The sequence below is a fragment of the Heterodontus francisci genome, chromosome 10 (assembly GCF_036365525.1).
Source record: "Heterodontus francisci isolate sHetFra1 chromosome 10, sHetFra1.hap1, whole genome shotgun sequence".
Lineage (NCBI taxonomy): Eukaryota > Metazoa > Chordata > Chondrichthyes > Heterodontiformes > Heterodontidae > Heterodontus > Heterodontus francisci.
Window position 1 is genome coordinate 10,476,043 of NC_090380.1, and position 22,736 is coordinate 10,498,778.

General features: G+C 44.9%; 1 protein-coding gene across 1 annotated transcript in view; it reads left to right on the forward strand.

Annotated features, from left to right (window-relative positions):
* LOC137374287 (lysosome membrane protein 2-like) overlaps positions 1–22,736 on the forward strand; it is a 142,686-nt gene that overhangs the window by 52,302 nt on the left and 67,648 nt on the right. Inside the window, exons 3-4 of the mRNA XM_068040093.1 lie at positions 16,944–17,088; positions 20,259–20,459. Coding sequence (XP_067896194.1) covers positions 16,944–17,088; positions 20,259–20,459 — 346 coding nt within the window. The remainder of the gene's footprint in view (positions 1–16,943; positions 17,089–20,258; positions 20,460–22,736) is intronic.

The window sequence follows — 22,736 nt, forward strand, 5'->3', positions numbered from 1 at the left end:
GCTGCTCAGCCCCTGCAGCTTCACACTGAAGAGCAAGAGGAGGAAGAGAGCTCTGAGGAAGAGGCACCGGCATTTGACCTAACACTCGCAGCCACCTGCTCAGATACTGTCACTGCACGAACATTAGAGGCTAATTTAGAGCCAGGACTAGTAGTTGGTGTGTCACCGGGCATAAGTGGGCTGCAGCCAGGACAGGAGCTTTGGCCAACTTGTGAGAGAACTCCCCAGAGGGTGAGGTCGTATACCAGTTCTGCTGCAGGGGACTCAGATGAGGAGCCTGTTGGGGAAGATTACAGGAGAACACTGAACACTGAGATGCTTGGAGCATTGGCAGGCCTTCCTGGGAGCCTCCAGTCACTGAAAAAGATCATGGATGAATCCAACTCCACCATGGCACAGGGCATTGTGCAGAGCTTGTAGCCCATCCTTTCCACTGTGCAAGTGGTGGGCACCTCCATGGCAGCACTGCCAGACTGACCCATGAGGGAACGTCGGCTGGCTGCTGTCTCAGCTTCCACTGCAGCACAGGTGGAGGCCTCCCGATGTCTCAGTGCTGCAGTGGAAGCTCAGACAGAGGTCATGAGATCCATGCTTGCTGCCTTGCAGGATCAGATTGCTGCCATCATGGCAGTGGGCCTCAGTGGTCAGAAAGACATGCAGACTCACACAACAATCTGTGCTCCAGCAGATTACTAGAATTGCTGAGGTGCCACCCAAGGGGAGTGGCAGTGACACTGTGAAGCACGAACCTACTGTCCTCCCTCAGGGCAATAGCATTCATCCTCCCACCACTGCCACTCCAACAGTGCCCTTGCTGTTGCCTGTCAGTCAGCCCAGGCTGCTGCAGCCCATGCCGAGGTGGTACAGTCCAAATCCGGGTTCTCAAGACCAGAGCTGCTCGAGGTCATCCTGCAAGGCCATCTGCAGTCTCCCCCAGTGAAAGTCAGCAGCCTTCCAACAGTCATGCTGCAGCCACTGGGGTAGCTTTGTGTAGGCGAACTAGGTCAGGTAAAGGCACCACCAAAATAGGCATTAAGGGTGAACAGTTCAGTTTTTTGTATTTTTGATGTGTGGCTGGACAAAGTTGTTGAGTGAAGGTATTTTTTGTTGCTCTTTATTGAATGGTGTTGGCCCAGGGGACTTTGTGATGGAGAGTCTGATATGGATGTACTGGAGGGAATGGTGGCTCCATGGTGAGGTGAGGAAGTTCCGTTTAACTGAAGTCAAGCCTCACAATGCGATCCCTCTCTCTCCATCCAGTTGCACGTGGTGGATGTGGTCTCCTCCCTGCCTCCCTCCCTCCGCCTCCTCCTCTTCCTCTTCTTCTTCCTCCTCTTCCTCTTCCTCTTCTCTTTCTTCTCCTTCTTCTTCTTCCTCCTCCTCCTGAGGTGGCCTCTAGATCCCAGCAGATAGGGTCTGGGGCCTCAGAATTGCAAGGTTGTGGAGACCCTCTTGGGTGTGTACTGCAGAGATCTCCCCGAGTGATCTAAGCAGTGAAATCTGTGCTTTAGGAGGCTGATACTTGCTCCATGGTGTTGCATATAGTCCCATGGCTCTCATTGAAAGTCCTCTGAGCTTGTGTGCTGGGATGGTGGAAGGGGGTAATGATCCATATATGGAGTGGATAACCCTTGTCGCCAAGCAGCCATCTTGTTGGCTGGCTAACAGCATTGTGGGTGCTGCCAGGATAGTGGGCATTCACCTAGATGAATTTCTTATTATGGTTGTGGATCCTGTATCGCTCCCCGTTGATGTGTGGTGAGGGCCCGTAGAACCATGAGTGTGCATTCAATGGCTCCCTGCACCATTGGGAAGCCACTCTCCTAGAGAACCACTGATCCTTTCAGCCTGCTGTTCCCTTTCCAAAGAGGAGAGATGAAATCCACTCTCCTCCTGTACAGCACCTCTGTCACCTCCCGCATACCTCTGCAGATGGCAAAGTGCAACATGTTGCTGATGTTGCTGTTTGCTGCCTGGAAGGATCCTGTGGAGTGGAATGTAAGAGTAATGGTGATCTTCAGAGCCACTGGAAGGGCCATCCTCGGCCTGGTTTGAGGCTTTAGGCCGTCTTCAAGGAGGTGACACAACTCCATCAATAACACCTTTGTGAAGCAAAGCCTCCTGAGGTATTGCTCCTGGCTCATCCCAACATAGGATAGGTGCTCCTGGAAAACCCTCTCAGGTTCCAAAGGGAGCCTCCCCTCTCCCCTCTCCTGTCAGAGGTACCCCTTTCTGCCTTTTCCATTGCCTGACATGCTCTTGCTGCAAAGTAAGTGGCACTGCAACTACTGGCCCCATACTTATCCAAAAAACAAGGATCACCGAGAAATGGACAAGTGAGAATGTGTTGCATTGCGGCAGTTTAACTTCACTTATGCTGCTACTTTGCAACAGCATCCCACTTATCCATTATTCCATGATCTCAGTGAAGTTAATTAAAACATTCCATTTTCATTTCCCAGGATCCCAGGAGGTGTTGAAACTCTGAGTACAGCAGGCAAATTTCCAGGTGATAGGAGCTTTCAACTGGATCTGGCAGTGGGTCAAAAATTTTGAAAAGAAGTTGTTCAACCATAACTGCTTTAGTTTTCTTGGGGTTTTTTACTTCATGGGCGGGGCCTAAGCCAAATCGAGCAGGAAGAGCTCAACAGCACCACTAGAGGTCCAAGAGAAAGTAAAAGGCCGGTTGTGGCAGCTGCCGGTACTGCAAGCTGCAGATCTTTGTAGGGAGATAAAAACTGTTCTCTTCAGCTCAAAGCTGATGAGTTAGAGTCTGAGATTCAGACATTGTGATGGATCAGGGAGGGGGAAAGTTACCTGTTACTTGTTCCTTCAGGCTAGGTACTTCAGATTTTCTCTGTGGTCAGGGACAGGAGGGTGTGATTATGTGTGGGGCAGGCAAGGGGACCAGAAGGTAGAACTGGAGGGATTAATTTGGATGCCATGAAATCCAGTGGTGCTAGGGGTTGCTAACTCTGAGTGGAGGTATTCCTGGGTGTTTGATCATCTGAGTACACAGTGGTAGCAGCAATAGCAGAGTGGTAGATGTTTAACAGAGTGATAGCACAGAGTAATCACTGAACAGAGTGCAGCATTAACAGAGTGAAAATGCTGGGAATTTGCTAACATTGGGAATTCAGTGCAAAGGGCAAAGGAGGGGCTGCTTTTTGCCTCCAGCACTTGCAGTGGAAGCTTGTGGCTGTTGGTATTTAAAATTTTTCTGCACTGTCCAGTGCATGTTAGTGTGTAGGAAAAAAAAAACTTCAAACAAACTAAAAACTACATATAAATAATATAAATAAATGAGACTAAGAGATAGCAGAGCAGGTTGTGTGTCTGCACTGCAGTATGTGGGAGTTTGTGAACAGCGAGACTATTCAGAGTGAACAGGTAAAGTAGATGTCTCCATCTCAAATCTCTTCGGCAAACTGAGGTCCGGCTCTGCTAATTAGGGAGGTGAACATGTGGCTGAAGTTGTAATGTAGGAAAGAGGGGTTCCATTTCCTAGAGTGAACTGTGGACAGGAAGCAACTGTACATTTGGGACAGGCTCCACCGGAATCCTTTCTGGAACCAGAGCCTTAACGGAAAGAAAAAATAGAGCAGTTACAAGGACTGGAAACTGGTAAATGGCAGCGGAGGGCTCAGGCGGTACAGATAATAGTTCAAGAACAAAAGGGTGGAGAGTAGAGTGACAGCCAGAAATTGGGGAAAGGAAAAACTAAACGATGAAAAGTACTTAAACCAGAACATAGAACATAGAACATAGAACATTACAGCGCAGTACAGGCCCTTCAGCCCTCGATGTTGCGCCGACCTGTGAAACCATCTGACCTACACTATTCCATTTTCATCCATATGTCTATCCAATGACCACTTAAATGCCCTTAAAGTTGGCGAGTCTACTACTGTTGCAGGCAGGGCGTTCCACGCCCCTACTACTCTCTGTGTAAAGAAACTACCTCTGACATCTGTCCTATATCTATCACCCCTCAACTTAAAGCTATGTCCCCTCGTGTTTGCCATCACCATCCAAGGAAAAAGGCTCTCACTATCCACCCTGTCCAACCCTCTGATTATCTTATATGTCTCTATTAAGTCACCTCTTCTCCTCCTTCTCTCTAACGAAAACAACCTCAAGTCCCTCAGCCTATCCTCGTAAGACCTTCCCTCCATACCAGGCAACATCCTAGTAAATCTCCTCTGCACCTTTTCCAAAGCTTCCACATCCTTCCTATAATGCGGTGACCAGAACTGCACGCAATACTCCAGGTGCGGCCGCACCAGAGTTCTGTACAGCTGCAGCATGACCTCGTGGCTCCTAAACTCGATCCCCCAACTAATAAAAGCTAACACACCATATGCCTTCTTAACAGCTCTATTAACCTGGGTGGCAACTTTCAGGGATTTATGTACCTGGACACCAAGATCTCTCTACTCATCTACACTACCAAGAATCTTCCCATTAGCCCAGTATTCTGTAATCCTGTTACTCCTTCCGAAGTGAATCACCTCACACTTTTCCGCATTAAACTCCATTTGCCATCTCTCAGCCCAGCTCTACAGCCTATCTATGTCCCTCTGTAACCTACAACATCCTTCGGCACTATCCACAACTCCACCGACCTTAGTGTCATCCGCAAATTTACTAACCCACCCTTCTACACCCTCATCCAGGTCATTTATAAAAATGACAAACAGCAGTGGTCCCAAAACAGATCCTTGCGGTACACCACTAGAAACTATACTCCAGGATGAACATTTATCATCAACCACCACCCTCTGTCTTCTTTCAGCTAGCCATTTCTGATCCAAAGCACTAATTCACCTTCAATCCCATACTTCTGTATTTTCTGCAATAGCCTACCGTGGGGAACTTTATCAAACGCCTTACTGAAATCCATATAGACCACATCCACGGCTTTACCCTCATCCACCTGTTTGGTCACCTTGTCAAAAAACTCAATAAGGTTTGTGAGGCACGACCTACCCTTCACAAAACCGTGCTGACTATCTCGAATGAACTTATTCTTTTCAAGATGATTATAAATCCTATCTCTTATAACCTTTTCCAACATTTTACCCACAACCGAAGTAAGGCTCACAGGTCTATAATTACCAGGGCTGTCTCTACTCCCCTTCTCGAACAAGGGGACAACATTTGCTATCCTCCAGTCTTCCGGCACTATTCCTGTCGACAATGACGACATAAAAATCAAGGACAAAGGCTCTGCAATCTCCTCCCTGGCTTCCCAGAGAATCCTAGGATAAATCCCATCTGGCCCAGGGAACTTATCTATTTTCACACTTTCCAAAATTGCTAACACCTCCTCCTTGTGAACCTCAATCCCATCTAGCCTAGTAGTCTGTATCTCAGTATTCTCCTCGACAACATTTTCTTTCTCCACTGTAAATACTGACGAAAAATATTCATTTAACACTTCCCCTATCTCCTCCAATTCCACACACAACTTCCCACTACTATCCTTGATTGGCCCTAACCTATCTCTAGTCATTCTTTTATTCCTGATATACCTATAGAAAGCCTTAGGGTTTTCTTTGATCCTATCCGCCAATGACTTCTCGTGTCCTCTCCTCGCTCTTCTTATCTCTCCCTTTAGATCCTTCCTGACTAGCTTGTAACTCTCAAGCGCCCTAACTGAGCCTTCACGTCTCATCCTAACATAAGCCTTCTTCTTCCTCTTGACAAGCTCTTCAACTTCTTTAGTAAACCACGGCTCCCTCGCTCGACAACTTCCTCCCTGCCTCACAGGTACATACTTATCAAGGACACGCAGTAGCTACTCCTTGAATAAGCTCCACATTTCGATTGTGCCCATCCCCTGCAGTTTCCTTCCCCATCCTACGCATCCTAAATTTTGCCTAATCGCATCATAATTTCCTTTCCCCCAGCTATAATTCTTGCCCTGCTGTATATGCCTGTCCCTGCCCATCGCTAAGGTAAACCTAACCGAATTGTGATCACTATCACCAAAGTGCTCACCAACTTCTAAATCTAACACCTGGCCGGGTTCATTACCCAGTACCAAATCCAATGTGGCATCGCCCCTGGTTGGCCTGTCTACATACTGTGTCAGAAAACCCTCCTGCACACACTGGACAAAAACTGACCCATCTAAAGTACTCGAACTATAGTATTTCCAGTCAATATTTGGAAAGTTAAAGTCCCCCATAACCACTACCCTGTTACTCTCGCTCCTGTCAAGAATCATCTTTGCTATCCTTTCCTCTACATCTCTGGAACTATTTGGAGGTCTATAGAAAACTCCCAACAGGGTGACCTCTCCTCTCCTGTTTCTAACCTCGGCCCAGACTACCTCAGGAGACGAGTCCTCAAACGTCCTTTCTGCCGCCGTAATACTCTCCTTGATTAACAATGCCACACCCCCCCCTCTTTTACCATCTTCTCTGTTCTTAGTGAAACATCTAAATCCCGGAACCCGCAACATCCATTCCTGTCCCTGCTCTACCCATGTCTCTGAAATGGCCACAACATCGAGATCCCATGCTGCAAGCTCACCCACCTTATTCCGGATGCTCCTGGCGTTGAAGTAGACACATTTTAAACCAAGCTCTTGCTTGCCAGTGCCCTCTTGTGTCCTTATAACCTTATCCCTGACCTCACTACTCTCAACATCCTGCACACTGGAACTACAATTTAGGTTCCCATCCCCTGCTGAATTAGTTTAAACCCCCCCGAAGAGCACTAGCAAATCTATCCCCCAGGATATTGGTACCCCTCTGGTTCAGGTGAAGACCATCCTGTTTGTAGAGGTCCCACCTACCCCAGAAAGAGCCCCAATTATCCAGGAAACCAAAACCCTCCCTCCTACACCATCCCTGCAGCCACGTGTTCAACTCCTCTCTCTCCCTATTCCTCACTTCGCTAGCACGTGGCATGGGCAACAACCCAGAGATAACAACTCTGTTTGTTCTCACTCTAAGCTTCCACCCTAGCTCCCTGAATTTCTGCCTTAAATCCCCATCTGTCTTCCTACCTATGTCGTTGGTGCCTATGTGTACCACGACTTGGGGCTGCTCCCCCTCCCCCTTGAGGATCCCAAAAACACGATCCGAGACATCACGTACCCTGGCACCTGGGAGGCAACACACCAACCGTGAGTCTCTCTCGTTCCCACAAAACCTCCTATCTGTTCCCCTAACTATGGAGTCCCCAATGACGAATGCTCTGCTCCTCTTACCCCTTCCCTTCTGAGCAACAGGGACAGACTCTGTGCCAGAGACCTGTATCCCATTGCCTACCCCTGGTAAGTCGTCTCCCCCAACAGTATCCAAAACGGTATACCTGTTGTTGAGGGAAACGGCCACAGGGGATCCCTGCACTGCCTGCTGGTTCCCTCTCCTTCCCCTGACGGTAACCCATCTACCTTCTTCTTTTACCTGAGGTGTGACTGCCTCCCGATAACTCCTCTCAATAATCCCCTTCGCCTCCCGAATGATCCGAAGTTCCTCCAGCTCCAGCTCCAGTTCCCTAACGCGGTCCTCGAGGAGCTGGAGCTGGGTGCACTTCCCGCAGATGCAGTCAGCAGGGACACCCTTGGCGACCCTTACCTCCCACATTCTGCAGGAGGAACATTCAATTGCCTTAACCTCCATTCCCACTATTCTAAATTCCCAAGTTTTTAACCAATCACACGATAAAACAAGAAGAGAAATAGAAAAAGCCTTACCTTACCTACACACAACCGAGTCCTTTTTTTTTGGTAAGAGGAGGAGGGCGGGTGGGAGACACTACAAGAGTAGTGTCTCAGGTTCAGAAACAGCCCAAGTATATAGGTTTCTACTTACCCAGCAGTCCCTGCTCCACCGAAACTCCCGATGAAATTGACTTCCCAGCTGTTCACTCCTCGCTCGCAATGCCTGTGCTCCTGGAAAAGCTGCAAAACGAAAAGAAATCGGGAAAAAAATGAGTAAAACATTAGAGCTGAAGGACAGCTTATGATGTATGGACCAAATAAGTGTTCTTTCTACAAAACACATGGACTTCCAGGCACAAATGAAATGAACTGCAGCTGCAAATTCACATTTGAGGTTATAACATGGTAGCCCTTACTGAGACAGGGCTGCAAGACAGTCAGGACTAGGAAATAAATATACCAGGTTACATGGATAGATTGGGAAAGGGGGATGAGTAGCCCTAGTGATTAAGGATGACTTTGAGTAGAATTAAGTAAAAAAGGATTTAAGACTGTAGTGGGAGTTGTGTAGAAGCCCCCTGTGAAGTGGTAGATTGAAAAAGATGCAGAGATCAGACAAGCATGTAGCAAATGCACGGTGGTCCTAATGGGGGAGTTTTAATTTTCATATAGATTGGGATAAGCACATGTCAGAAAGGTGGTGAATATCACCGTGTGTTCGGGATAGTTTTCTGCAATAATATGTCCTAGATCCAACAAGTGAATATGTCATATTAAATGTACTTAATGAGTAATGAGGCAGATTTAGTTGAAAGCCAAACAGTGCGTAAACTTTTATCTCATAGCGATCATAATATGATTGAGTTCAACATCGTGTTTGAAAGGAAGAAAAGCAAAACAGCTAATAAGATTCTAGATTTAGGTAAGGTTGACTTCACTGTGATGAGAAAGAGACTGTCCACAGTAAACTGGTCAAATCTGTTAATCGGTAAAATGACAGAAATCAGTGGAAAGTGTTCAAAAAGAATTTATGATACAAATCAAGTTTATGCCCTTAAAGGGCAAGAGCTCTCCTCAGCAAAAAAAGACAGCCATGAACAACTACAAAGGCCAGGAACAACATAAAACTAAAAGAAAATGCATACAAAAATGCAAAAAACAGCATAAATCCACTCAAATGGGAAAGAGATAAAGGACAGCAAAGGATGTCGAAACAGATAGTAAGAGCTACAAAGGAGCAAGGGATAACAAAATCAGCACTAATATTTTTGCAATTCTGTTAGGAATAAGAGAGTGGAGCAATGGGGGTTGCTTGAAAACTGACAATGGTGATAGTGTCCATGAAAATAAGAAAATGGCAGACATGCTGAATAATTACTGTCAATTTTTACAATAGAGGTGGAGGTCAGAAAGGTAATAGAGGAAAACCAGAGAATTATGGATCAGTTATCTGTTGTCATGAAATAACTAGATATAATTATAATTAAGGATTGAGGTACTGAGCACCTTGAACATTTTCAGCATTTATTTATATGGACTTCCAGAAGGCATTTGATAAAGTCTCCCATAAGAGACTGTTAGATGTAGTTGAAACGTATGAAACTGAAGGCAAATTATTGACCTGGTTAGGAAATTGGCTGAGTGACAGGAAACAGGAAGTAGGAATAATGGGCAGGTACTCTAATTGGCATGATATAACTAGTGGGGTCCCGCAAGGATCTGTGTTGGGGCCTCAACTATTCATCATATTTATTAATGACTTAAATGATGGGATCGAAAGGTCTACATCCAAATTTGATGATGACACAAAGGAAAGGGGAAAAGGATGGACCAGCCGGCATCGACCTCGGCAGTGACAAAGACACACCCTGCCCAGTCGACTGTGCAAAGTCCTCAGAAACATCTGGGGACTGGTGCCAAAATTGGGAATGCTGTCCCATGAGACTAGTCATGCAACAGCCTGACATAGTCATACTCACAGATTCATATCTTACAGCCAATGTCCCAGACACCTCCATCACCATCCCTACATATGTCCTGTCCCACCAATAGGGCAGGCCTACGAAAGGTGGCGGCACAGTGGTATACAGTCAGGAGAGAGTTGCACTGGGAGCCCTCAACATTGAAGTCTCATGGCGTCAGGTCAAACATGGGCAAGGAAACCACCTGATTACCGCCCACCCACAGCTGATGAATCAGTACTCCTCCATGTTGAATACTAATTGGAAGAAGCACTGAGGGTGGCAAGGGCACAGAGTGTACTCTGGATGTGGGACTTCAATGGCCATCATGCCATCACTAAGAGCGGCACCACTACTGACTGAGCTGGCTAAGCCCTGGAGGACATATCTGCTAGATTGGGCCTGTGGTGCGAGAATGAACAAGAGGGAAAAACTAACTTGACCTTGCCGTCACCAATGTACTGGCTACAGATGCATCTGTCCATGACTGTATTACTAGGAGCGACCACAGTCCTTGTGGAGATGAAGTCCCATCTTCACAGTGAGGATACCCTCAATTGTGTTGTGTGGCACTACCACCGTGCTAAATGGGATAGATTACAAACACATATAGCAACTCAAAACTGGGCATCCATGAGGCGCTGTGGACCATCAGCAGCAGCAGAGTTGTACTCAACCACAATCTGTAACCTCATGGCCCTGCATATCCCCCACTCTACCATTACCATCAAGCTGGGGGACAAACCCTGGTTCAATGAAGAGTGCACGAGGGCATGCCAGGAGCAGCACCAGGCATACCTCAAAATGAGGTGTCAACCTGGTGAAGCTACAACATCGGACTACTTGCTGCCAAATAGCGTAGGTAGCATGTGATAGACGGAACTAAGGGATCCCAGAACCAATGGATCAGATCCTGTGCAGGCCTGCCACATCCAGCCGTGAATGGTGGTGGACAATTAAACAACAAACTGGAAGAGGAGACTCCACAAACATCCCCATCCTCAATGATGGGGGAATCCAGCACATCAGTGCAAAAGACAAGGATGAAGCATTTGCAATCATCTTCAGCCAGAAGTGCCAAGTTGATGATCCATCTCGGCCTCCTCCTGAGGTCTCCAGCATCACAGATGCCAGTCTTTAGCCAATCCAATTCACTGCACATGATATCAAGTGATGGCTAAAGACACTTGATACTGCAAAAGCTATGGGCCCTGGCAACATTCTGGCAATAGTACTGAAGACTTGTACTCCAGAACTAGCCACAACCGTAGCCAAGCTATTCCAGCACAACTGCAACACTGCCAACTACTCAACAATGTAGAAAATTGCCCAGGTATGTCCTGTACACAAAAAGAAGTTCTGTGTGCACACTGTCTCTGCTGGAATATCCAGTTCTGTGTGCACACTATATCTGCTCAAATATCTAGTTCTGTGTGCACACTGTCTCTGCTGGAATATCCAGTTCTGTGTGCACACTGTATCTGCTAGAATATCCAGTTCTGTGTGCACTGTATCTGCTGGAATATCCAGTTCTGTGTGTGTGCATTGTCTCTGCTGGAATATCAAGTTGTATGTATGTACCTGCTGGAACATTCAGTTCTGTATACACACTGTCTCTGCTGGAATATCCAGATCTGCGTGCACTGTATCTGCTGGAATATCCAGTTCTGTGTGTGTGCCTTGTCTCTGCTGGAATATCAAGTTGTATGTATGTACCTGCTGGAACATTCAGTTCTGTATACACACTGTATCTGCTGAAATATCCAGTTCTGTGTGTGCACTGTATCTGCTGGAATGTCCAGTTCTGTGTGCACACTATATCTGCTCGAATATCTAGTTCTGTGTGCACACTGTCTCTGCTGGAATATCCAGTTCTGTGTGCACACTGTATCTGCTAGAATATCCAGTTCTGTGTGCACACTGTCTCTGCTGGAATATCCAGTTCTGTGTGCACTGTATCTGCTGGAATATCCAGTTCTGTGTGTGTGCATTGTCTCTGCTGGAATATCAAGTTGTATGTATGTACCTGCTGGAACATTCAGTTCTGTATACACACTGTCTCTGCTGGAATATCCAGATCTGCGTGCACTGTATCTGCTGGAATATCCAGTTCTGTGTGTGTGCATTGTCTCTGCTGGAATATCAAGTTGTATGTATGTACCTGCTGGAACATTCAGTTCTGTATACACACTGTATCTGCTGAAATATCCAGTTCTGTGTGTGCACTGTATCTGCTGGAATGTCCAGTTCTGTGTCCACAATGTATTTACTGAAATATCCAGTTCTGCGTGTGCACTGTATTTGCTGGAATATCCAGTTCTGAGTCCACAGTGTATTTACTGAAGTATCCAGTTCTGTGTGTGCACTGCATCTGCTGAAATATCCAGTTCTGTGTCCACACTGTATCTGCTGAAAGATCCAGTTCTGTGTCCACACTGTATTTACTGAAATATCCAGTTCTGTGTGTGCAAAGCCCCTGGGAAGGACAGCATTACCCCTGAAATAATCAAGAGTGCCAAGCCTGCTATACTCTCAGCACTACATGAACTGCTTTGCCTGTGCTGGGACGAGGGAGCAGTACCCCAGGACATGCGCGATGCCAACATCATCACCCTCTATGAAAACAAAGGTGACCGCGGTGACTGCAACAACTACCGTGGAATCTCCCTGCTCAGCATAGTGGGGAAAGTCTTTGCTCGAGTCGCTCTGAACAGGCTCCAGAAGCTGGCCGAGCGCGTCTACCCTGAGGCACAGTGTGGCTTTCGTGCAGAGAGATCGACTATTGACATGCTGTTCTCCCTTCGTCAGATACAGGAGAAATGCCGTGAACAACAGATGCCCCTCTACATTGCTTTCATTGATCTCGCCAAAGCCTTTGACCTCGTCAGCAGACGTGGTCTCTTCAGACTACTAGAAAAGATCGGATGTCCACCAAAGCTACTAAGTATCATCACCTCATTCCATGACAATATGAAAGGCACAATTCAACATGGTGGCTCCTCATCAGAGCCCTTTCCTATCCTGAGTGGTGTGAAACAGGGCTGTGTTCTCGCACCCACACTTTTTGGGATTTTCTTCTCCCTGCTGCTTTCACATGCGTTCAAATACTCTGAAGAAGGAATTTTCCTCCACACAAGATCAGGGGGCAGGTTGTTCAACCTTGCCCGTCTAAGAGCGAAGTCCAAAGTACGGAAAGTCCTCATCAGAGAACTCCTCTTTGCTGACGATGCTGCTTTAACATCTCACACTGAAGAATGCCTGCAGAGTCTCATCGACAGGTTTGCGTCTGCCTGCAATGAATTTGGCCTAACCATCAGCCTCAAGAAAACGAACATCATGGGGCAGGATGTCAGAAATGCTCCATCCATCAATATTGGCGACCACGCTCTGGAAGTGGTTCAAGAGTTCACCTACCTAGGCTCAACTATCACCAGTAACCTGTCTCTAGATGCAGAAATCAACAAGCGCATGGGTAAGGCTTCCACTGCTATGTCCAGACTGGCCAAGAGAGTGTGGGAAAATGGCGCACTGACACGGAACACAAAAGTCCGAGTGTATCAGGCCTGTGTCCTCAGTACCTTGCTCTACGGCAGCGAGGCCTGGACAACGTATGCCAGCCAAGAGCGACGTCTCAATTCATTCCATCTTCGCTGCCTTCGGAGAATACTTGGCATCAGGTGGCAGGACTATATCTCCAACACAGAAGTCCTTGAAGCGGCCAACACCCCCAGCTTATACACACTACTGAGTCAGCGGCGCTTGAGATGGCTTGGCCATGTGAGCCGCATGGAAGATGGCAGGATCCCCAAAGACACATTGTACAGCGAGCTCGCCACTGGTATCAGACCCACCGGCCGTCCATGTCTCCGTTATAAAGACGTCTGCAAACGTGACATGAAATCGTGTGACATTGATCACAAGTCGTGGGAGTCAGTTGCCAGCATTCGCCAGAGCTGGCGGGCAGCCATAAAGACAGGGCTAAATTGTGGCGAGTCGAAGAGACTTAGTAGTTGGCAGGAAAAAAGACAGAGGCGCAAGGGGAGAGCCAACTGTGCAACAGCCCCAACAAACAAATTTCTCTGCAGCGCCTGTGGAAGAGCCTGTCACTCCAGAATTGGCCTTTATAGCCACTCCAGGCGCTGCTTCACAAACCACTGACCACCTCCAGGCGCGTATCCATTGTCTCTCGAGATAAGGAGGCCCAAAAGAAAAAGAAAAAAAAAAAGTGTGCACTGTGTTTACTGAAATATCCAGTTCAATGTGCACACTGTATCTGCTGAAAGATCCAGTTCTGTGTCCACACTGTATTTACTGAAATATCCAGTTCTGTGTGTGCACTGTGTTTACTGAAATATCCAGTTCAATGTGCACACTGTATCTGCTGGAATATCCAGTTCTGTGTCCACACAGTATTTACTGAAATATCCAGTTCAATGTGCACACTGTATCTGCTGAAATATCCAGTTCTGTGTGCACACAGTATTTACTGAAATATCCAGTTCAATGTGCACACTGTATCTGCTGAAATATCCAGTTCTGTGTCCACACAGTATTTACTGAAATATCCAGTTCTGTGCATGCACTGTATCTGCTGGAATATCCAGTTCTGTGTCCACACTGTATTTACTGAAATATCCAGTTCAATGTGCACACTGTATCTGCTGAAATATCCAGTTCTGTGTCCACACAGTATTTACTGAAATATCCAGTTCTGTGCATGCACTGTATCTGCTGGAATATCCAGTTCTGTGTCCACACTGTATTTACTGAAATATCCAGTTCAATGTGCACACTGTATCTGCTGAAATATCCAGTTCTGTGTCCACACTGTATTTATTGAAATATCCAGTTCTGTGTGCGCACTGTATCTGCTGGAATATCCAGTTCTGTGTGTGCACTGTATCTGCTGAAAGATCCAGTTCTGTGTCCGCACTGTATCTGCTGAAATATCCAGTTCTGTGTCCACACTGTATTTACTGAAATATCCAGTTCTGTATGTGCACTGTATCTGCTGAAATATCCAGTTCTGTGTCCACACTGTATTTACTGAAATATCCAGTTCTGTGTGTACACTGTATCTGTTGAAATATCCAGTTCTGTGTCCACACTGTATTTACTGAAATATCCAGTTCTGTGTGTGCACTGTATCTGCTGGAATATCCAGTTCTGTGTCCACACCGTATTTACTGAAATACCCAGTTCTGTGTGTGCACTGTATCTGCTGAATATCCAGTTCTGTGTCCACACTGTATTTATTGAAATATCCAGTTCTCTGTGCGCACTGTATTTACTGAAATATCCAGTTCTGTGTGTGCACTGTATCTGCTGAAATATCCAGTTCTGTGTGTGCACTGTATTTACTGAAATATCCAGTTCTGTCTGTGCACTGTATTTACTGAAATATCCAGTTCTGTGTGTGCACTGTATTTACTGAAATACCCAGTTCTGTCTGTGCACTGTATTTACTGAAATATCCAGTTCTGTCTGTGCACTGTATTTACTGAAATATCCAGTTCTGTGTGTGCACTGTATTTACTGAAATATCCAGTTCTGTGTGTGCACTGTATTTACTGAAATATCCAGTTCTGTGTGTGCACTGTATTTACTGAAATATCCAGTTCTGTGTGCGCACTGTATCTGCTGAAATATCCGGATCAGTTGCCATTTAATTCTTTCAATTTCCTTCTTTGGCAATTTAATTAATTTTCCATTCCTTCCTTTTTTTTGTCGCCTTTTTCTCCAGTTTCATCTCTCTGGAATATGTTGGCCTTCGGCTCAAGTGCCATCTGCTGTCTGACCTGAGTGTCCGTTATTTACATATAACTCCTGACTCAGGGAACGATTCACTCACAGGGATCTCACTGCTCAGCCTATCCTGTCTTCACTTTATTCTCCACAGATACATACTTTCCAACAGTGGTCTGTGGATAAGGACTTGGGCTGGTTTTCCTAATCCCTACCCCAGCTCATTGAGGGAGTTGTGCACCTATCACTCCTGCTGCTGCTGCTGAGATTAGCTAACTCACAGCAATCACATTTGGGAACTTCTTGTGGCCTAGGATCACTCTCCTTCCCTATCAGGAAGCAGATACTTGACAATATCTACAAACAACAAAGCTGAGATTGGCATCTTGCGACAAGATAAATTATTCTGTGGGTGTTTGTGCAGTGAAATCATAACTACATGGAATGAAATAGTGTATTACAGCTCAGAACCCAGCATTCAGCCCAACAGCTCTGTGCTCTCCTTATGCTGCACAAAAGCTTCCTCCTTAATTTCATCTCACCCTTTCACCATATCCTTCTATTCCTTTCTCCCTCATGTACTTATCCCTTAAACACATTCTTTAAAAATGAGTTTATGATCTTGGAATAGGCAACAACAACAGCAACAACAACTTATATTTATATAGCACCTTTAATGTAATAAAATGTCCCAAGGTGCTTCACAGGTGAATTGAAAACAAAATATGGCACCAAGCCACAGGTGATCAAAAGTGTGGTCAAAGAGATAGATTTTAAGGAGTGTCTTAAAGGAGGAAAGTGAGGTGGTGAGGCCTCCAGATCTTGGGACTTAGGCAACTGAAGGTACAGTCAACAACAGAGGAGCAATTAACATCAGGATGCCCAAGAGGCCAGAATTAGATCTCTTGGAGGGTTGTGGGACTGGAGGACATTACCGAAGTAAGGAGGGAGAGGCCATCGAGGGATTTGAAAACAAGGATGCGAATTTTGAAATCAAGGCATTGCTTGACGGGGATCCAATGTAGGCCAGCGAGCACAGGGGTGATAGGGAAATGTGACTTGGTGTGAGTTAAGACAGGGGCAGTAGAGTTTTGGATGACCTCAAGTTTACGGCGAGTTGAATGTAGGAGACAAGCCAGGAGTGCATTGGAATAGTCAAGTCTAGCGGTAAAGAAGGCATGAATGAAGGTTTCAGCAGCAGATAAGCTGAAACAGGGGTGAAGTTGGACAATGTTACGGAGGTGGTAATAGATGGTCTTAGTGATGGCACGGATATGAGGTTGGATGCTCATCTTGGGGTAAAAGATACTTTTGTTCCACCTAGGGAATTGTGGATACAAAGCAGAGTCCCTTTCCTGTCATTTCTTGAACAGTGATGTCCCTTAGCATAATACTATGTGGCCTTACATACTGCTACTATTTTAGTTTACAATCAGTAGAAGATGCAGTACTGCTAAGGTGTTCATTATATTCTCATATCCAAAATGCTTAACTTTCCCAGCATGATGCGTATTACTGAGTATGACTTAACAGAGCCCAATCAATCTCATTTCAAACAGGGAGCTCAGATACAGGGCGAATGTGTCATTATTCGACAATGCCACAATATCAGCTACTAATCACAGGAGCTACATATTTGAACAAGCAATGTCAGTCGGTGACCCGAGAAAAGACTTTGTTACAACAATCAACATTCCATTTGCTGTAAGTAATATAATTTATTTATATATATATATATATATATATATATATGATACAATGCACCATCCATCAGAACATAAAAAATAGGTGCAGCAGTATTCCATTTTTCCCCTGAAATCTGCTCCACCATTTAATATGATCACAACTGATCTTTTACTTCAACTCCACTTTTCCATCCCATCCCCAAATCCCTTGATTTCCTTAGAGTCCAAAAATATGTCTATCCTATCCTTGAATATACTCAACGACTCAGCGTTCACAGCCCTCTGGGGCGGAGAAATCCAAAGATTCACAACCTTCTGAGTGAAGACATTTCTCCTTATCTCAGTGCTAAATTGCACCCCTTATCGTGAGACAATGAGCCCTAGATTTAGACTCTTCAGCCAGGGAAAACAACCTCGCAGCATCTACATGTTGAACCCTTTCAGAATCTTATATGTTTCAATGAGATCATCTCTCATTCTTCTAAATTCCAGAGAGTATGGGCCCAATTTACTCAATCACCACTCATAGGACAGTCCTCTCATCCCAGTTCCCAATCTAGTGAACATTTGTTGCGCTCCCTCTAAGACAAGTATATCTTTCCTTAGGCACAGAGATCAAAACCGTGCACAGTACTCTGGGTGTGGTCTCACCACAGCTTTGTACAATTGTAGCAGGACTTCCTTAATCTTTCACTCCAATCCACTTGCAATAAAGGCTAACATGCCATCCCGTAAATACTTTTATACTTGACTCAGGCCCAAAAACCCATTCTTGACACAAAAGCCCTTTGACCATCAGCAAGAGACTATCACATAATAGCTACACATGGTCCAGAAACATAGAGCACATTAATTTTCTCATACTGTTTTCTCAGACGTATATATAGAGTCATAGAGTCATTACAGCACCGAAGGAGGCCGTTCAGCCTATCGAGTCCTTACTGGCTCTCCACGGAGCTATCCAGTCAAACCCATTTTCCTGCTCAATCCGTATAGTCCTGCAAGTTTATTTCCCACAAGTACGCATCCAATTTCCTTTTGAAATCATTGATTGTCTCTGCTCCCACCATTCTCAGAGGCAGTGAGTTCCAGGTCATTATCGCCTGCTGTGTAAAAAGTTCCTCCTCACATTCCCCCCTGCTTCTTTTGCCCAAAACCTTATATCTGTGTTTACTAATCCTTGTACCATCAGCTAATGGGAACAATTTTTTTTTTTGTCTACCCTATCTAAACCTGTCATAATCTTGTACACCTTGATCAAATCTCCCCTCAATCTCCATTGCTCTAAGTAGAACAACCCCAGCCTCTCCAAACTAACCTTGTGGCTCAAATCCCCCATCCCTGGAACCATTCTGGTAAATCTCCTCTGCACCCTCTCAAGGTCCCTCACATCCTTCCCAAAGTGTTGTGGCCAGAGCTGGGCGCAATACTCCAGTCGGGGCCTAACCAGAGCTTTATAAAGGTTCAGCATAACTTCCCTGATTTTGTATGCAATACTCTATTTATGAAGCCCAAGATCCCTTATGCTTTACTAACCACTCTCTCAATACGTCCTGCCACCTTCAAATATCTATGCACATGCATCCCCAGGGTCCCTCTGTTCCTGCACACTCTTTGGAACTGTGCCATTAAGTCTATATTGCACCACACTATCCTTCTGCCAAAATGCATCACCTCACACTTGTCAGTATTAAATTCTATCTGCCACCTGTCTGCCCATCTGTGTCCTGTTGCAGGTGGCTCATATCATTCTCACTGCTACACCTCCAAGTTTGGTATCGGTGGCAACTTTTGAAATTTTACTCTGTATTCCAAGATTTAAGTCATTTATTTATAAATAGTTGTTTGGTAGTACAGAACTTGAGTATTGCTGAAAACAGAGACATTTTGTTAAAGCTTTCGGTCTTGCACTCATCAGGACAGTTCGCAGGAATACCAATGTAAGGGAAAGCAACAAATTTATACTGTATGAGAAGAGAGCCTATCACACAAATGAGTAACATGGTATATGAATTTCAATGCCAGTGTGATGCTAGGTATATAGGCCATATATCGCAAAGACTGGTGGATCGTATGACACAGCATATCCCTTCTACTGTTCAGAATGGGCATGGTACAGACCGTTCTCAACTAGTCTGCACTTGCAAAACTCAAAACACACTGCCCAACATGAGATGTGATTCCGTGATTGGACAACATTTGCTAAATAATGCTCAGTGTGCTAAGAATTACACTGACAACCAATTTAAGATTGTCAGTAGAGCTTGCAGTATGGTGCATTTGTACATACTGGAAGCTACATATATTAATACTCAGGGCCCTGTTCTTTGCAGACAGAAAGAACATGTACACACCATTGCACCTGTTTTAGCTAAACAAAATAAGTGACAGCCATTTGCTGGTTCATTCCTCAGGGCACTGCCTCGACCAATCAGAGTCAAGCTGCCTGGTTTAAATTTCAAACAAAGCTTGGCAGTTAACTGTCAGTCACCATATACTGCTCCATTCTCCACGGCAATGCCCCTACCAATCAGAGCCAATTTTCCAACAAATCAGCACTCTCTTCTCATACAATATAAATTTGTTGCTTTCCCTTTCATTGGTATTCTTGTGGATTGTCCTGATGAGTGCAAGACAAAAAGCTTCGACAAAATGTCTCTGTCTCTGTTTTCAACAATACTCATTTATATATATCAAAAAAGCAGAGGTCCTAGTACTGGCCCTTGGGGAACACCACTGTCTACCATTCTACCAGATTGAGCAACATTGCTTAGAGGGGATTGGTATTTTGTTCTTATTTAAAGACTGCAATTTGGAAACACAAGATAGCAACATTTTCAAGGGATCCTGATTTGATTAATCTGTTGGCAAAGTTGATTGTAGAGTACTGAGATCCCAAAGTATTGGGGTGTGCAGTCGGTTTGACACTGGTTTCTATCAGCTGATCAGTCGGGTTGGAGTTTCTTTATGTGGTAAATCCCAGCTGGGCTATTTCCACACTCTCTTGTTTGATAATGTAACAATAAAATCATTTGTGTTGCATGGCAATGTTTAAATAATTTCTTTTTCAGGCAATTATGTCTGCCTTGTGATTGTCAGTTACTGACAGGGGTTCGTTTCACAGTAGATTTCGTGACATTTTATTTGTGGGAATGATACTGACAGTTTTTTCCTGATTTCCTTTCCCAGACTCTACTGCAAATGATAAAGGACAGTAGTATGACCAAGAAAATCATTGTGTCAGCTTTATTTGCCTTGAAGAGCAGTAAACTCTTTCAAACCCGCAGTGTGGATGAATTGCTATGGGGTTATGAGGATCCTTTGCTGAAGCTTGGTCATAAACTGCTGCCAAGCATTTTCCCAAGCAGCCAATTTGGACTTTTCTATGGAGTGAGTAATCTGTGCATTGGAAAATGTTTCAAACAGCCCGGAATAAATCCGTGTATGAAATAAGATTTATTGCCATGCTTGGTAGATCTCCTGTGGCGTTGTTCCTGTGTATTGTGGGACCTGGAGGGTGGTGTCTAATGTTTGTCTTAGTCCTGCTGCAGCCTAGACGTGGCCATAATCAATCCATCACCGTCCCACAGCACATTGAATGAGACAATACTTGAAGTGGCCACATCCAGTTCAGCATGTGCAAAATCCTGAAGGCCTGGAGTAGAATGATATTTCTGAATGTTACCTTTGACGAAAGTGTATCCTTGAGAGTAAATGACTAAACACTAACTGGATCCTATTTTATTGTCATTTTAACACTTGATTTTGATCATAATTTTATCAACAACTTATATTTATATATACCCTTAAGGTAGAATAATGTCCCAAGGTGCAGGACAGAGCTAATGGCTTTGATTGTCCTGTTTCACTGGAGGAAACAATAGTCTAAGATTGAATGCTGGCTAAATAGTCTGACAATACAATGCCAGTGGAAGAGTCAGGAGAGATGGTGGTGAGGTAGAGCTGGATGTTGTCAGTATCCATGTGGAACCTGATGCTGTGTCTGAAGATGATGTCCCCAAGGGGCAGGATATAAATGAAGAAGAGAGGACAAGATAGATCCCTGGAGAACTCCAAATGTAATGGTGTAGGAGTGAGAGTGGGAGTGGGAAGGGAAGCCATTGAGGGAGACACTTTGTCTGAATGGAGCTAGGCAAGGGCAGTTCCACTGAGCTGGAGGAGGATGGTGTGGCCAACCATGTCAAAGCCTGCAGACAGGTCGAGAAGGATGAGGAGGGATACTTTACCATGGTCTGGTATTATTTACAGATAATGCAGTGTAGATTTACTAGAACAATACCTGGACTCCAAGTGTAAACCTACCAGGAGACATGCGTTCCCTTGAATTTAGAAGGCTGTGGGTGATTTAATCAAAGTTTTCAAGATATTAAAGGGAACAGATAGGGTAGATAGAGATAAACTATTTCCACTGTTTGGGGAGTCAAGATTCAAAGGACATTGACTAAATATTAGAGCCAGACCTTTCAGGAGTGAAATTAGGAGACGCTTCTACATGCAAAGGGATGGTAGAAATTTGGACCTCTTTTTTGAAAATGGCATTTGATGTTAGATCAAGATTGATTGATTTTTCTTAACCAAAGGCAGTACAGGATATGCAACATAGCAGGTATATGAGGCTAGGTCACAGATCAGCCATGATGTCACTGAATGGTGGAACAGGCTCGAGAGGCTAAATGGCCAGTGCCTGTTCCTGTGTTCCTGTGTTCTTGTAGTCACAATCAGAAAATTACATACAGCCTGAAATAGGCCATTCAGCTCAAATGGTCTTATGGTGTTTATAGTCCATACAAGCCTCCTCCTACTCTAATTACCTCTTTCCACCCTGCCCACATACACCTCTATTCCCTTTATTCCTGATGTATGCATCAGCCCTGCCCTTAAATGCATTAACGCTCTCTGCTTCAAGAACATCCACAATTTGCAAACAGGGCTAGGTGCATCTTCATGACATCCTTACAGTGTGTCTATTGATGTGTGCTTATGGGCAGTTGTTACTTACTCCTGGTCAAGCACAAGGCCTTCCATTGAAAAACAGCTATAGCTACTCTCTTCACATTATTTCCATAATTCTACATTATTTCTGTCAACAAGAAGATCTCATTACTCAGTGATGCCTTATCACAGTGTAATTTTTAGGTGTTTTGCCTTGCTCCAACACCCTGCCAATAAAACACCCCATTTGAAATTCCACATTCAGATGTGCTCCCTGCTGCATTTTTCAATTTGTATTAGTAGAATTGTAGGGCGTTCCAGAGAAAGTCTTAGACTCCGGTAAAGGTTAACTAATAACTTGTTCAAGAAGGGGAGTAGAGACAGCCCTGGTAATTATAGACCTGTGAGCCTTACTTCGGTTGTGGGTAAAATGTTGGAAAAGGTTATAAGAGACAGGATTTATAATCATCTTGAAAAGAATAAGTTCATTTGCGATAGTCAGCACGGTTTTGTGAAAGGTAGGTCGTGCCTCACAAACCTTATTGAGTTTTTCGAGAAGGTGACCAAACAGGTGGATGAGGGTAAAGCCGTGGATGTGGTGTATATGGATTTCAGTAAGGCGTTTGATAAGGTTCCCCACGGTAGGCTATTGCAGAAAATACGCAAGTATGGGGTTGAAGGTGATTTAGAGCTTTGGATCAGAAATTGGCTAGC